General features: G+C 42.7%; 1 protein-coding gene across 1 annotated transcript in view; it reads left to right on the plus strand.

The window, feature by feature from the left end:
* Window positions 1-15627: 15627 nt before the first annotated feature.
* The window catches only part of SESN3 (sestrin 3), a 77254-nt gene continuing 75527 nt past the window's right edge, over window positions 15628-17354 (plus strand). Inside the window, exon 1 of the mRNA XM_055547740.1 lies at window positions 15628-15967. Coding sequence (XP_055403715.1) covers window positions 15890-15967 — 78 coding nt within the window. The 5' untranslated portion in view covers window positions 15628-15889. The remainder of the gene's footprint in view (window positions 15968-17354) is intronic.

A 17354-nucleotide genomic window follows, 5' to 3' on the forward strand; every position in this document is an offset into this window, starting at 1 on the left:
TAGATATTGCATTATTTAATGCAGCAGAGCCTTGCTGCAAAGCCGTACTAGAGTACTACAGTAATAATTTCATCAGGCAGGAATTTAAATTAACAAAGACTTAGCGGGACAGGCTTAGGGACAGGCTCCATTCTGTGTGCCTGGAATGAGGAGAACCCAGACAGAAATGTGTGCTCTCAGGGTGCTTACAGTCTATGACAAATGCCCTTTGCTTTTGGGAGTATTTGGCTGGAGTTGAGATTCTGTTCTTGGACAGGACCAGAGACAACCTGAAAGATTACAGTTATGTGAATTCCAACCGTGCCTCCAACACTGTTCCTCAAGGAAAAATAATAGCCGACTCAGCACAGGCAGCATGAAACACAGGATGGCCAAGATGTGCCTGGGCAAAATCCCACCGTACCTTCCCCCTGGCCAGAGCATGAACCACTTCAGTTGGCAAACAGGCCATGCTTAGACAAGTCATCGCAAGGCTTCCCACTACAAAAATAGTATAAGCTCTTCTACTTTGCTTCCAGGATACCTTGGGTGACTTTTGAGGGGAATGTGAAAAGGAGGGCAAAAGCCCTGGGGTTGGCAGTTTGCTCTAGCAAAATGGGGCCAGGAAGCAGGGCTGATGATGGAGAAAAGAGCCAGATGAAATTAAAGGGATGGGACACAGGCACAGGAAAAGTCAGAAGTAAGTCAGATAAGTGACACGCCAAAGGCGTTGTTGTTAAAAGGCTCTGAAAAATGATAATTGTCTTGTTGCATGTGTTTCTGGAGAAGCAGAGGTGACTCGAGGTTGGTAAAGCTGACATGTCATTGGGATCCTTGGGCTCTGAGAAATCAACCTGATCTCACTCAGAAATAGGGTCGAATGATGTCAGTGAAGCCCTGAAGACAAAGACCAAATAGAACAATGCTGAGACTGTGCCGAGCTGGCTCAGGAACCCACAGGTGGGGCTGGAGCCGCTCTTCACACCAGGTCCTTGTCCAGCCTTGGGGGTCACATGGCTGGACTTCACGATGAAGCTCTTTAGGGCAGCCCCAGGGCTATAAGCCCCTGCACACACCCAAGCGTCTGCCTTCCCTTTTTTTCCATCTAGAAAAATCTTACTGTTCTTCGTAATCTTCCACATCTGGAACCTTATGTTTGCCTGGCTAAATATACTCCTCTGTCCTTTGAAAAAAAAAGGGAAGTAAACTCTTCTTGATGTTCTCAGGAGGATCCAGCTCAGACTCGGCTTCAGGCCCTTTCCACCTGAGATGTCCCTGTCCAAGCAACAAAGAGCTATAGTGAAAAAGCAAAAATTATGTTCATGATATCCGAGGAAGGTGAAATCAACCTAAATGAGCTACATCATCCAAGAGAACACGCTCATTTTGTCACGACATGGTACTGTGGTGACTTCTTTCATAGGTGCTCCTATTTTGCAAGCCACAATATTTTTGGCAGATGAATTGCTTATCTCTTCTCCCAGTGAATGCTTTGATAGACAACAGTATAAATATCCTGTAGTCTGGGTCCTTGGTTTTGTAAACAGCCAGGAAATAAATAAGGCATTTTGCCTGATGACCAAGGCAGACTCATAAATAGACTTCTATAAACAGAGGGCAATTGTAAAAGGCAAAGATGAAAGAATCCATGGCTTGGCCCATGCTTTATATATCCTCCCCATTTACACTTCCCAGAAGACCCTCTCAGCCCAGACCTATATTTAAAAAAAACCCAGACCTATTTAAAGTATGGTTAGCTTCTTACTAGAGTCATCCAAAATACATCAGGCATGTTATCTTTTGTGATATTGTCTATATTCCTAAAGGTAGTTAGTTGCCTCTTGTAGAGCAAAACTGAGATCATCAGCTATTGGCTAGCAGGCAAAAATCTTGATGGCAAGAGCCAGGGCACTCTATCTCAGGATTCCAGCTCTTAAATGGGAATAATACTTCCTTTTCATTAGCTGACAAGCTGCAGCTCTTCAGTCAAAAGCTTAAGGAATGATTATGACTCACTAGCTCTAGCTTTTTGCCTTTCCATACTCTAGGAAAAAGAATTTTTGGGGAATTACCCGGCAGGCCAGGAGTTGGAACTCCTCAGTTCCACTACAGAGGGCTTGGGTTCAATTCTTGGTTGGGGAAATGAGATCCCACAAGCTGCACAGCATGGCCAAAAAAGAAAAAAAAGAGAATTTGTTGAGTAGGACACATAAAGGCATATATTCACGTGTGTGGATGCACTGCTCTTGTTGTCTAATCACTCAGTCATGTCTGATTCTTTGCAACCACCATGGACTGTAGCCCACCAGGCTCCACTGTCCATGGGATTTCCCAGGCAAGAACACTGGAGTGGGTTGCCACTTCCTACTCCAGTGTGGATGCATATACCTCACGTATGAGCCCAAGTCCCAGAGAAGATGGTCCTTCTTCATCTAGAGAGAGGTTAGAATGTTGTCATTTAATTGTTGTCATTTCATTTCTCCTGACACTTAGATTCTTCATTTTTCAATAGGATCTCTGACACAGAATTCTCTTTCTTATAGTGGGACCGAACAGACTAAGAGAAGACCAGAATGTACTTTGCAAACACAATTGCAGTAAAGATGCTTGATGATCCACCTTGCATATTACCAAGTACTTGAGCCCTTTTAAATCAAATACAGTGGTAAATGACACCAGGGAGCCCAAAACATTAAAATTCAAATAAATTTCAATTGCAGTTGAACAAATATATTATTGCTGCATGAAAAGTTTTAAAAGTAATAATAATAGGTAATATTTATTGAGTGCTCATAACAGAAGGGACACTGTTCTATGCACTTTACATAAATTTTTTCATTTAATCCTCAAAAAACTCTACAAAGTAATTACTAAAAAAAATGAAATTTGAAGGGTTTTTCAACAGTGACTAGATTATATAATATTAAGATAGAAAAAAAAAAGTTTTCAATTTCTCCCTTACAGAGCTCTTAGGTAACACATTTCAGGTCATAGCTGAAGTTCCACTGGTATAATGTATTTCCATTTGTTTCCATTCCTACGCGTTCCAGTCCCCCCAGACATGTGAGTCTCTTGATGTTTGGGTCTTCCTGGAGAAGGAAAATGCAAAGTGACAGGTCTCGAATAGACAGAAAGAACAGTAGAGTTGTTGCATGAACAGCACGTCCAGCACAACCACAATCCTTCTGGGATGGCCCCTGGTGGTGGAACACCACTTCCTTTAATTCCCTATCCACAACATTTCCAAAGGTGTGGCAGAGAGCATCCTCACTGGTCGGGTGAAGCATCTCCTTTATTTTCCAAGATCTTAGCAAATCCTAAGAACTATTGTACCTGCAGGAGAGAGAATGGGTTCAAGGGTGGCTGAGTTTAGAATAAACCCAATATAAGTGAGAGAGAAAGAGAGAGGGAGAAGAGGAAAGAGAGAATGGAGGAAAAAGGGAAGGAGAGGAAGGAGGAGGGGGAAGGAGGAGGGGGAAGGAGGAGGGGGAAGGAGGAGGGGGAAGGAGGGGAAGAAGTGGTGGAAAAGGGGAGGGAAGAAAAGAGGAGGGAGAAGGGAGAAGGAGGAGGAGGAAGGGAGTGGGAAGGGGGAGGAGGGAGAAGGATGTGGAGGGAGGAGGAAGAGAGGGAGAGAGAGACACTTAGAAAAGGAAGAAAAAGTAGTGGCTTCCGCAGACACAAAGCATGTGAGGAACAGTAATGGAAATCAAGACTATTCCAGATTTATCACGGCTACCTGAGTTAAGCTTGAGCTCCCGAAGCTAGCAATTGGCCCTACAGAAACAGATTGCTTGTTCAGACATATTTCTCATCTGGCAAGTTGAGTCAAATGAAAATATTTATACCTGTTCATAGTTACATACCTGGTCCTCTTCATTATTTCATAAAGACCACCATAGTGATCTTTAACTTTGCAAATTGACCCAAAGCTGCCCTCATTTACTTTATCTTTTTCTTCACCACTTAATTCTTTGGAAATGTTCAGAGACATTTAACTTCCATTTCTGTTTGTTTTTACTTTTTTAAAAAAATCCTTTTTGATTCAAGAACTCTAAAAAAAATCATTAAACTGGGCCAGCAGGCATGAGGTCTGAATGAAGGATAAGAGTAAAAAGAGAGAAAGCCTTTATCTCTCAAAGTTTTCTTCATGGGTGGTTGCTCAAGTAGACACTTTGGAATCACACTGATGTTAAACTTAGAGAGAAGCAGTTTAGGTACTAGATTACTGATCTTCATTCTTCAACTGGAGGCACAAAAGGTCCTAAAAATTTGAGAGCAGACTTTCTTAATGAAACGTTACACTGGAAGATTTTTTTCTATGTGAAAAAAAAGCAAAATGGGGTTTTCTGGCTCAGTGTATTCTAGTTCTTTCTTTTGAATGTCAGACTTTCACATCCATTTGCTAATGAGAACTAAGAGTAATACTTCATATTTGTTAAGTGCTTGACATGCAAGGGAAGGAAGATGGTTTCAATCAATCTCTTTTGATTGAAAGAAACAGGCACACTCAAGTTACTTCACAAAATCAGTGGTGGAAGGAGATTTAGATGGGGGAAGGGGTGGAGTGGAGTGGGGGTGGATCATCGGATACAAGGATACATGGCAGGGACCAGAACTGGAAATAGCCAAGATTGAAGGCACCTCCAAGTGTCTTAGTGTCTTTGCTTTCTTTCTGTGCATTGCCTCCATCCTTCTTGTCCAACCTGCTTCCTCAACCTTTACTATCTGTTCTGCCCTTCATAGTTTTCGGTTCCTTTTGGTTCATGGCATCCTCTCACAATCTGACTTTGCTGCCAGCTGGCTTGGTGTTTTAGTTTCCAATTGCCGAATTTCCCAGAAAGGGAACTGATTGGCCCAGATCATCATTTTAAGCTAGTCCATCCAGATGGTTGGCCAGGTCACAGAATGGCTATTTTCCACCAAGTGCCTACTCCTTGGTCTACTCATGTAAGACAGGGAGCAAACACATAATACAGAGCATCACTGTTTAGAATGAGCCCACAGAAAGGAAGATTTCCTTAGAGGAGGATCTGGATGGGCCAGGCTGAGATAAAAACCTCTAGTTCACCAGCAGATTACATGGAAACCAGTTCATTCATCTTCTTTGTTAGATGAGCTAGTTTCAACCAATCACAAAGGGGCTGGACCATCCTTGACACAGCATATAAGAGGAACAAGGGTAACTTCTTTCGTCTCCCCTCTCCTTCAACTTCAGTATATACACCATTTTAACTCCCTTACTAACCACTTGCCTAGGGATCGTCAAAAATATCAAAAACATTTGGAATTTCAGCATTTGGAGTGTCAACAAAAGGATTTTTCGAATCCCAGGATCATTCAGTTGTTTTCTTTTAGAGTAATATGCCAATGGGCAATAAAATATTAGAAGAGAGAATAATACGTATTGCTTTTTCTACTCCCATAGCATTGATTTCAATAGTAATCCAGCTACCAGAAATGCCCGCACTGTATTTGGTGGACATTGGGAGACCTAAGTCAGCAGACCTCATAGTTTGATAACCTATCACAGAGAATTATTTCAAAGAATAATTACAATATTCTGACTGTACAATGCAAAGACAGGATTGCATAATACTATCTATAAATATGGGCTATAATACTGCCATTAAGAAAATCTGAGTTCAAATCTCAAATGTCTAGTAATAACTCTGACCAAACTTTTAATCCCTATAAATTGTTTGTAAAAATGAAGATAACAATAGCCATTCATGGGCATTTTGTAAATATTAGGTAAGATAATATATAAAGGATATTGTGAAATGGCTGGTACACAGTAAGCACCCAGTAAATGGTAGTGGTTGCTTCTATTACTATATCTATTATGATTATAGTATCATTACAATGGGTGTTGTGGGGATTAGAAAATACAGATTAGAGATAGGAGGATTGCTTTCAAATACTTCAGAGTCTTAAGAGAGATAAAATAGATGTACCTCTTAGAAATGGTGCCTACATTTAACTTGCACATACAGGGATGGAACTCAGCATGGGGGTGCGCTAAATGAGAAATATCAAGCATGAAATGATGTTAAATGATATTCTTTAATTAGGAAAAAGAAGTTAAATAAGGATAGTCCCTCATAAAAGAGAAAGGAGGCTTGCTCTCAGTATTAAAGTTTATTTGAAAGTCAGTGTTAGTCGCTCAGTCATGTCCAACTCTTTGCGACCCCATGGACTATAGCCCACTAGGCTCCTCTGTCCATGGGATTCTCCAGGCAAGAATACTGGAGTGGGTTGCCATTCCCTTCTCCAGGGGATCTTCCTGACCCAGGGATCAAACCTGGGTCTCCTACCAGGTCTCAGCATGCAGGCAGATTCTTTACCATCTGAGCCACCAGGGAAGCCCAAGGTTTGTTTACTGTAATGTAAAAACTCAGGATTAATAGGAGTTTTATAATTGTAACGGGAACTATATTAAAAGAGGAACTGAAACATCAAGATGTGAGTTGCAGATGGAAAGGACCCACTGGCTGGCATACAGGGTAGTCACTGTCATAAACTGTGGACAGTCCACTACTTGGGTTTGCATTTTACTTCCTCAGGGAAGCCCAGATTATATTAGATTCCCATGCTGTATGTTTCCTTCCTGTGTTTCCCCTACTATAATAATCATTACAGGGACTTCCCAGGCGGTCCAGTGGTTAAGAACCCAAGCTTCCACTTCAGAGGGCACCTGATTGATCCCTGGTTGGGGAATTAAGGTCCAACATGCCACACAGTGTTGCCAAAAATAAAAATACTTATTACATATTGGTGTTACTTGTTTGAAGTCCCTCTTCTCTGGAAGATTATCTGTTATGTAAGACCCCGACTCTCATGTTCCCTAACTAGCCAGGAGCCTGGTACTTGTACTCCACAGACGCACGTTGAGCAAATGAACACATGAACACAGGAGTGAATTTCCATCGCTACCACTAAGAGGCGTACAGTTACTCAAAGGAGCTTTCTAAATTCTTTGCTAATAATTCTCTTACCCTCTGTTCTCCATTATCTATTTATCTTCTACATCAGTGCAGAGATTATACCTTAGTCTCTCTATTAAATTGTAAACTTATCTTTTGTTATTTGTTTAATCACCAGGACTTACTACTTGCTGAATATCCAATAAATAAATGAGTGAATAAAAGACTATCTGGACAACGTGTATTTCGAAGCATAGTCTTCCAAAATGCTTCTAGCTTTCCAAAATCTTATGAGACACTGTTGTGATTCCAAGCTGGCAGCTCATGTAGGAATGCCAACACTTTATCTTTGAAATTGCTGTTTGTTGTTACCATTTATATAATTATTGAAAGTTGCTTCTTGCTACCAAGGCAAATTTTACCTTTGCATGAAAATCATTTTACAATTTTAAGACAACTTGGGAACTTTTGTTGGTAAAAATGTATCTACTTTCTAGTTAACAAACTCTAATACATCCAATTATTTCCTCCAACAAGCTTTTTCAAGCACTTCCTCTTAGGTTCCAAGTACTTGACATATTCAGATGAATAAAGGCTCATCCTTGAAGACGCTCAAAATCTGTATGTAACTGTCACTTTCAGAAGAGATGAAAATTGAAGTGTAGGCTGTTCCCTTCTAAGGGTCCCTTCAACTATATGTTGATTTCCTGCAAATTCTTCACAATAGAATAAATACTGTTATATGTTATCTAAGACACTTGAGTCTAAAAATTATAACTCCTCTATACTCTGATTAACAGGATCCTATTTCCAAACTCCCTTACTCTAATGTGGATTTTTGTTTTATTCACCCACTTTCCTTTTCAACACCCAACTAGCATATTCCACAATGATCTTTCTTTAAAATACATAAAATTATTTCTCTGTCTTAGTTTCCTCACATCTATAAGAAAGATATTAAGAACTAGGGTGAGTACAAATAGATTAATAAAAAAAAAAAGGAATAGACTCACAGGAAGAAATAAGGGAACAAAGGAAAACCCGGGCAACTTTGGGGATTTTTTGAGACTAGAGCTGCTTTTACTTTCTCCCTGCCTACTTGCAGATATTCTCCTGCTTCTCCCGTCTTAGTAATCCTGCTTGCACTAGATTCTCATGGAAATTGTAAGACAAAACAAATTCACAGAATTTTAGAGCTTGAATAGGTCTTTGTGATTCTCAGATATGAATTAACCACAAATTTAATGACATTTAAACCTTAGTGTCCATCACTAGCACTGGCCCCTTCCAAGGCCCTTTGGAGAGGCCAGAGAAATGTGTCCACATAGTCATTAATTAAATTTTAAAAACAAGCTATTAACCACTATTGGTAAGGACCTCACAAACTCTTTGTACTCAAGTTACCTCTTTCAAACTCTCCCTCATGCTAGAGAAATTGGGAAGCCATGGGTCTTTTTGTTATTCAAGGTAAGGGGAAGTTGAGATGGAGATACCTTTAGCTTGTGTTTAGTGGGTTATATATGTATAGAAAGAGATAATAGTCATTTCATGTGTGGTTGTTGGTTTTGAGTTGTCCCAATGTAAGAATGGATTCTAGGAATATTTCTACTGCCACCAGGCCAATTCACATGCATCATGTCACAAAGATGTAGGTTGGAAAATGTTTATGATGCATAAGTGTCCTAGGGCACTAGACTAGAGAAAAAAATGAATCATCCTTCTATTTTCTCCATAGAAGATAATATTGCAAAAATCATTCTCATATGAAAAGGAAAAATCAAAATATACAGCCAAAAATATGGAGGGGAAAAAAGTAATATAGGGTTGTGTCAGGTAGTTGATTGATAAAGTTTTGTTATTTATTTGGATTTTATGATGTTTATAGTATTTTCAGCTTTTTAAAGTTTATTGATTCCATTTATTAATTTTAAATAAGTATTCACTTTCATAAATAATTTTGCATCCATAGTTTCATATTTTTTTCTTAAGGAAAATCTCCATATTTCATAAGTTTCAGTTTTCCTATAATCTGGATTGGCCCTGACCCCACTTAATGACCCTTCCACATTTAACAGATAAGGAAGCTGAGGCCCCAAATCACTTAGTTAACAGCACTACTAAACTAAACCTTAGGTCTTCTGACTTTCTGTCCATTGCTACTTCTACAACACCACGTTACCTTACTTTTGAGAAGTACCTTGAAAATCAAAGATCTTCACAGAAAAACAAAGAGGAGAATAAAAAAGATCTCCTGACCACAGTATACAATAAGAGTAAATATTCATATAGCACTTCTTATATGCAAGACATTGTCCTACAGTGCTTTACATATAACTCACTTAATCCTCAAAACAGCTGTCTATAACTAAGCCAATATTAATATCTTCTTTTTAGGTGACAAAGATTGAGACATAGAAAAGTTAGGTAACTAGACCAATGTCAGAGCATAACATCCTTTATATTGTGGCAGCTAGCAGCAAACACTTTTTGAGGGCTTGCAAGGTTCTAGTCGCTTCCTGAACACTACAGTGCATTGTCTCATTCAATCTTCACAATCACCCTTTGAGAAAGTACCATTATTACTCAATCTCACAGATGAGGAAACTGAAGCCTAGAGACAGTAAGTGACTTGCCCAAGGTCATGTATCTAGTAAGGGGCTAAGTCAGCGCTCAAATCTGTATCTTACTCCAAAGCCCAGGCTCTTAGTCCCCACATGATAATGCTTATCAAAGAAAACACTCTCGTGGACCTCCTACTATTGCCATGTTCCCTTTGGTCCCTTTCTCCTAAAGCTACAATTTGAATGGGAATTTAGACAGAGTTAGAATAAGGAGTAAGGTTACCAGTGTAAAGGACATAATAGTCCCTTCTTAGACAATTGTCCTTCCCCTTGTGTATATACACACACACACACACACACACATGTATGTGTCAGAGTACCAGAGTACTCTTTTTTAAATTTATTTTTAATTAATGTATAATTGATATACATATCATGATATCCTTTTTGTGAATTTGCATATTTGATATTATTTATTTTCACTAAAAGTATTCCCACAAATATCCAATTATAGAATTTTGACTGAACAGATTGTTATACATACAGATGTTAAAATATTATACAACCATTATTCTGTTTTTGTTTAAAATCCACTATATTGAGACATAACTTACACACAATTAACTGCATAATAAAACTGTACAGTTTATTGCATTTTGACAGTTATGTACACCCGTGAAAGTATTAGCACAATCAAGAGACATATCATTTCCACAACCAGCAAAAGATTTCTCAGGCCACTTTGCAATCCATCCCTTATTTACTATCACCCAGGCAACTGCATATCATGATATTCTTTACATTGGATCCTTTTCCTCAACTTCTGCTATAGCCAAGAGATGACATGCTTCTTTTTAACTCATATTCTATGATAAAGTTAAGAGGATCAGTCAGTAGATCAGTAATTTGAGTGCCGGAGAAAGTTCTGAGATGGCAAATCCTTACAAAGGTCAAGAAGATAATGTATATAAAGTGGCAAAATGGAACCCCAGAAGAGTGACAGAGACGTTGGTAAACCTGAAAATGCACGTCCAAATGCGGATAACAGGTGCTGGGTTCCAGCAGATGGTGGCCATATACCAGTGTACAGCCAGTGTAACCAGATCTAACTGTTTTCAACAGACACCAGAAATCTAGACTTGTTGGTGGGTGGCGGTGCGGGTGGCGGCAAAAATCTCCTACAACAAGTGTTTTTAAGTAATTCAATGTTAAAAAGAACTGTGCTGGCTAACATTTGCAGGCCAAACAATGATAAACCCAGATCTGTGGGCCTCTCCTTTGCAATCTGCTTTCTACAGGGTTTAATGCAGGAAACTCTGGAAGGGGAAGTTAGAAGAGAAAGCTGGCAGAAATCTGGATCTTGATGGAATATTTGTTCTTTGGAAAATGAGCTTCGATAAGAATAATTTTCCTGGTGGAGGTGGGTGATGGAGAGGGTGGAAGGGGAAGGGGCACTCAAGCAGAGCCACTTTTGGATCACATCTTCTTAATTCCTCCTTTGGAGTAGTACTGACTGGTTTTAGGCCCTAGGAAAAATTAGCAGGAATCTAATTAACAGCTCAAAGGGAGCAATCAATTTACAATTGTGTGAAGTGCAAATTCCTTTGTGCACAAAACAAATTACAGTATTTGCAAATTTGTAAATAATGCAGTACTTGCCCTGCAATCCAAGGCTTTGGGTACCCCCAGGGGAAAGACGAAGTTTGAGAAGGCAAAATATTAGAAAATGACCTATTGTCTCCAGAACTGGAATTTTTAAAATATCTTCAGTAATTTATTTTTTCAATTGAATCCTTATTTAGGAACTATAAAGGGGCCCAGTTCTTAGGTCAGTAGAATGAGAATATCTAGAGAAGTAAACAATTTCAAGTCCAAAAGTCACAGCATGTTATTAACACAGTATCTTCTTTCAAAAGTGCTGAACATAAAAATGTGCCCAACCCTCTCTCCCTATACCCTTGGTTTGTGGTAAGAACTTTCATTTTATAAGAGAGATAGCAAGCCTCAGTTATGATCATGATGTTCAGTGTCAAGAAGGACTTGGTGACAGGTAAGGACATGAATCCAATCTCTGCTTTGCAGCAATAGTCATTCTGAACCATTCAATTCACAGATATGTGTTGGGATCTTTTTGTAAGATCCTGTAGCTATAATTAGAGATTAAAAAGAGATGCCCTAGACTTACAGTATATTGAGGAAAATCAGAGTGAAAACTCCATATTTTCTCCAAGATTTTTAAAGCATTTCTCTTAAAATGGGTTGAGCTAGGAGCTGGGAGTGAATAAGTGAATGCAGTCCATTCCCTGCCCTACAGGCATTCACAGTCTAATGAGAAAATAGAATCTGAACCAATCATATCAGTATTAAGTTTGATGCTAAGGAAAAAGTATAGGAAAGGATGCTTTGACAAATGCTTAATCTACCAAGAGATCTCTCCCCTCTGTGCTTATTTGTTGAGTGTGTGAGTGCGCACGTGCGCGCTCAAATTGTGTCCAACTCTTCAGGACCCATGGACTGTAGACCATCAGGCTCCTCTACCTATGGGATTTCCCAGGCAAGGATACTGGAGTGGGTTGCCATTTGCTGCTCCAGGGGATCTTCCTGACCCAGAGATTGAACCTGGGTCTCCCCCATTGGCAGGCAGGTTCTTTACCACTGAGCCACCTGGGAAGCCCTCTTATGGTGAGTTGAGTGCAAATTGGTTAAATCTTTTCACAAAACCTTTTAGTACATTATATCAAGAGTCTTAAAACATATTCACATCCTTCTGGTTAGAAATTTCATATCTAGGAGTCAAAGATGCTGCCAGAAACTTACATATAAGGAAGTTTATCAGATTATTATTTATAATCATGAGAAACCGGAAATAATCTACATGTTCCATGATGGAGTAATGGTTAAATAATTTATGGTACATCCAAGCCACGTGATTTTATGTACGACTAGGGGGAAAAAAGGTCACACTTGAAAAAATAGTTCAAAACAAGCAAAAATTATTTTTAAATGGTGTAAAATGTTTAACGAAGTATCATTCTCTATTTGTAATTAAAACCTTAAAAAAGGAATGCTCAATATTGGTTGTTAATTTTCACCGCTGTCTTACTTTCCTAAAGTTCTTTCTTGTTTTAGACAACCAGACAATGAAAGGGGTGGGGTTTTTCCTTGCTCTGAACGAAGTTCAAAGAATGGGCTTTTGTTTCCTTCTCTCTAACTAACAGGAGGTCCAGGATTTGCAAGTCACTTATTTTCTAAGTCACAGTCTCCTAGTATCCAGGCTGGCTGGGAAAGAAAAAGAGGCCAGGTGAGGGATGGAAAAGAAAGGAAGAGTCCAGAAGCTGAACATTACCAGGAGAGGGGAGAAGAAGGATGATGGAATTGAGGGTGTGAGAAACCGGAGGAAAGGACGGTCATTGTGTATTGAGAATGAGTTACTGGATTGGAAAGTTCAGAGGTGGGACACAAACACATATATTGTGGCTCAATAGAAGAAATATTACACATACATGGTGATTCAATAAGAGAAATGTTACATGGTTGACTGCCAAATAAATGACAGTGTAGACAATTAATTTTATAAAATTTTGGAGGAGAGGGGCATCATTTGGTCACATACATGTACATGACCATGGATCAATGAAGAGATTCTTCTAAAACCTCCTTTTAGCAACCTCTGTTAGAAGGTATAATTGTATGAGGCTGGCCTCTCTTTTCCTGCCTCTCTGGGTTATTGAAGAACTTAAGGGACTTCACTGTGAAAGAATTTTAGCTATTAAATGAAAGGATATAAAAAGTATATGATAGAAAATAATTTGAAGCTAAAATATTGTTTGAGAAAATTCAATCTCTGCACAAAAATTCATTTCATCCTTTAATTTCAACTTGCCTTTAAAATGTATTCACATAAAATCTGCTTTCCAAGCCAGGAATATAACTCAAGAAATGTACCACTAAATGGGGACACATATGTGTTTCAGTTCTTAGGACAACTGTGCCTTCCTAACTTTCTCCCTGGATTTCTTGGTTCTCTGCATTGAAGTGTATGTAAGTCATTTCTCCCTCTGCGGAATCTTCTTTTTTAGTTTCTTCTAACAGAATGTTATACACCTTCCCCACGCCATTGCTCTCCTAGGCTGTATAAATCCACACAACACCAAGAGAACTTTAGCTATCACTAAACTTTAGCTATCATTTAACTTTAGTTAAATGGATCAACACATTTACCCCACCACATCATTTAGACCCTTTGGGGATTTTCCAGTCTATTTTAATCTATTTAAACCTGACACTGGCAGATTTCCATTTCCTTTGTTCCTTGTGTAGACTTGGTTTATGCTCTTTGGTCTCTAAAAGGGACAGAGAGGGGGCAGCTGTCGAAAAATGAGGAGAGTGGCAGTTTTAACCACATAATTTGGTCTGATAGCTTTGATATGCTAAACTTGCTAGCTCCTCCAAGTGTACCTTTCTGATTTTGCATCACAACACCACACTGAATCCCTAAGGCAATAGGGTAGTTTTTTAAATTAAAAAAGAAAGGAAAGAAAAGAAAGAAATGCAAACCAGTGAAATCATTCGTGTAAATCATCTCCACAGACACATTCTGCCAACTGCAGGCCTTCACAGATCCTCGTACGCTAGCGACCTTTAAGAAAAGCAGAAGCCGAGAATACTGATCGCGTTCTCCAGCCCGAAAACAGGTGATGTCATAACGCACAGTCTTGTGTGGTTTCAGCCAGGGCCGGGTGGGGAGCTGGGATTCCACTGTGCACGGAACTCGGCTCCAGTGGGCACGGAACTCGGCTCCAGTGGGCAGAGCAAGAAATCTCCGGGGCCCGGAGGACGCCGGGGAGCGTCCGGCACCAACCAGGCTCTCGCTCGGCACCTGCCTTTGTTCTCACAGGGGAGCAGGTTTTGGGGTGTCTCACGTCGGAACCCGCCTTCGACCAGCATGAGCGCTGCTAGCTCCTCCGGAGACCTTACTCTCCCACTTGTCCGTCCCCCCCACACCCTGCCAGCCTGAGTTTCCCCAGTTACATCTGCTTTCTCTCCCCAGAACGTGAACACCAAAATCCTGAATTCATTTGTAGCTTTGCAAGAGGCAAGTCTAGCCCAACAGCTTTAAATGGCAATTTGTTCTCTGAAGCTTCTTTCCCAGGCAGGGCTCCGAGCTCTGCGTTTATCTAACCAGCCGCCCCACAAGGACTTTGGGGTGGAAGACAAACCTCTCTTTGGCCTTGTCGAGCTGGACAAATAAAAGAATTTTCGTTGCTGAGAGACTACGACGAGAAGGGGCTTTAGATGGAGGAGGAAACCGCTAACCCACAGGTTTTGAGTCTTTTGTTTCCCTCTAACCGACTAATGGTGTAAATGTTCTTAAACATCTATCCCCCACCCGCTGCCGAAGCTTTAGGTAACTGGTCTTTTGCAAAACAAGGATAAGCGATGCATAAAGTTCTTTGCGATCCTTGGCTGTCAACTGCTACAGGACTGCAGTCTTCTTTCCAGCTGAGATTCTGGGTAAGAAAGAGAAAGCCTAACCACTGCCCTGGTGGATCGGTATGAACGTTTTAGCTCCCCCCACCCCCACCGTCTTTCTCAAGAAATCGGGAAACATTTAGTCGAGTCTTAGACCCTCTAGCGAACTCTAGCTCCCAGCTATTTATCTCATTCCCTCCCCATTTCTGCAGGGACCTAGCGCAGGGCTGTGTCTGGCCTTAGGGGAGGGGCTGGGTTTCACGGGGTTATTTGCATGTGACACACCCCCCTCCCCCTATTGGCGGAGCGGCACAAACTCGGTTCCCTCCCACCCGGCTACCGAACTAACCCGCCGTCTCCCTGCAGTTCAGAGCCTCGGAGACAAACTTAACTTGCCCGGAGATTCGAGGCGACCTCGGCGCCTGTGATTGGCCGGCGCCGAGCCCAGCCGACTACAGCCGCTCATTGGCTGCGGGCTGGCGCCGGGGGGCGTGGCCGGGGCGGCCCGATTGGCGGGAGGGGGCGGTGCCGGGGCGCGGAGGTGGTGAAGGCGCTGAGGCGGCGGGGGCGGGGCCGCGCGGAGGCGCTGGGGCGCTGCGGCGGCGGCGGTGGCGGCGGCGGCGGCGGCGGCGGCGGCGGCGGCTGGTCCTGGCCGGGCGGGGGAGGGGGTCTGCGGGATGGGGGCGGGCGGGACGACGCGCCGCTGAGGAGCCGCCGCCGCCGTCTCCGCCGTCGCTCCGGCAGCCGCCGCGGGGGTCGCTGCGGGCAGCCGCCCGCTCTCCGGCCGTCGCCCCCCCGTCCCATCCTCCCGCCCCGAGGAGGCTGAGGCTAGAAGCGCGGCCTGCGGGGCGTGTGAGGGGGACAGTCTGGGCCCCGCAGCGGCGCGGGCGGCCGCAGTGACAGCCCGGCCCCGGCCCGCCGCCCGCCCGCGGTGCCCGCGCGCCCGCAGCCGCGATGAACCGCGGCGGCAGCAGTCCGTCGGCCGCCGCCAGCTACCTGCTCTGTACCAACTGCCGGAAAGTGCTGCGGAAGGTACGGGCTCGGCCCGGGTCCAGCCCCGAGGGGCGCTTCCTGCCCGCGGCGGCCGAGGGACCCCGGGGCCTCTCCGCCGGACCCCTAGAAGGGGGCCTGAGCCGCGAACGGAGGCTCTAGCCTGCTGGGCTTTTGATTCCTGCCGGGGCAGCGCTTGGCCCCCGGGGCTGGGGGCTTGGGGGACGGCGGTTTGGGGGTGCTTACAGTCCGTCCCTCCGTTCACCTAGCTACCTTGCCTCCGCCCCCCCCGACCCCCATTCCAGCTCCTCGGGCGGAGGGTTGACGGACCTGTTCGGTCCTCCTCCCGGTGTTCTGGGTGCAAGTCGGTGTGAAATCAGAACTGGTCTGGTCCAGAGGAACCTGGCTCTCTCTCGGCTGCGCCTAACTCCTGCGGGTGTTGTTTTTATTTATTTCGGTTTTACTTCTGCACGCTCTACCCGAATACTCTTCTCTTTTTTTAACCTTCTTTTTGATGGTCGTCTTGTGGCTCCGGGTCGATCCCGAAAGAAACTGGTAAAGCAGTTTGAACTTTATGCCCATGGGAACCGCTGTTCGACGTTACGGTTCCTCAAGCTGGGACTGGGGGAGGTGGAGACGAGGGTGGGCGTGAATTGTCCCTTTTTAGCGCTTACCCCCCCATCCCCCGTTCTCCCCCAACCTCCGCACCCCGGTGTTGCTCTAGAAAAATCAGACGCGCAGTTTATTGCTTCCCAGAGTGATTGAGAGAAAGTTTACTCCAGTTTTGTTTAGCTCACTTGGTTTAATCGCTCCGTTAAGGGTTGGGGCGGGGGCGGGGGCGGGGGGTGCAGTATGAAAAGATGTCGCTTTAGACCGAGAAAAGCTTTTAATCAGACTTTAACAGCCGCCATTGGGTTATATTATAATTAGCTTATTCTTCTCGAGACTATTTTTACATTTCATTAAGTGGAAACAGTAGTTGAGGTGCTTCTGTTTGTCCAGTACAAATGAATTAAAATTGCTGAGCTGTGCAAATGCGTCGGGACTGAAAGGCTAAGATGAATACGACACCGTTTTTAGTCAATTTCTTTAACTACAGTTCAATTGAGATTGTTCTTTCTATATTAAAAAAAAAGAAAGAAACATGTAAGTAAGCAAGCTCAAATATTTGCGCTCTTTGTCCAAAAACTGTTTTTCTTCCTCTGTGGGTCAGGCCAAGTGCCAATCAAAGTTGTTTTTCAAGCCTCTTTTCCCTGCAGTAGAGCCGCTGCTTTCCCCCCCCCCCCCAGTTTTATTTGAGAGCACGAAGAAAGCAAAGGGATTGCATATTTGAAGTTAATCAAACAGTTAAATGTGCCTTAAATTGTGTTTATCGGGTATGTTTTTCTTGAAACAGATTTTTATTAAATGTGCATGTTGAGTATGTGCA

This window comes from Bubalus kerabau, chromosome 15 (assembly GCF_029407905.1).
Source record: "Bubalus kerabau isolate K-KA32 ecotype Philippines breed swamp buffalo chromosome 15, PCC_UOA_SB_1v2, whole genome shotgun sequence".
Classification (NCBI taxonomy): domain Eukaryota; kingdom Metazoa; phylum Chordata; class Mammalia; order Artiodactyla; family Bovidae; genus Bubalus; species Bubalus kerabau.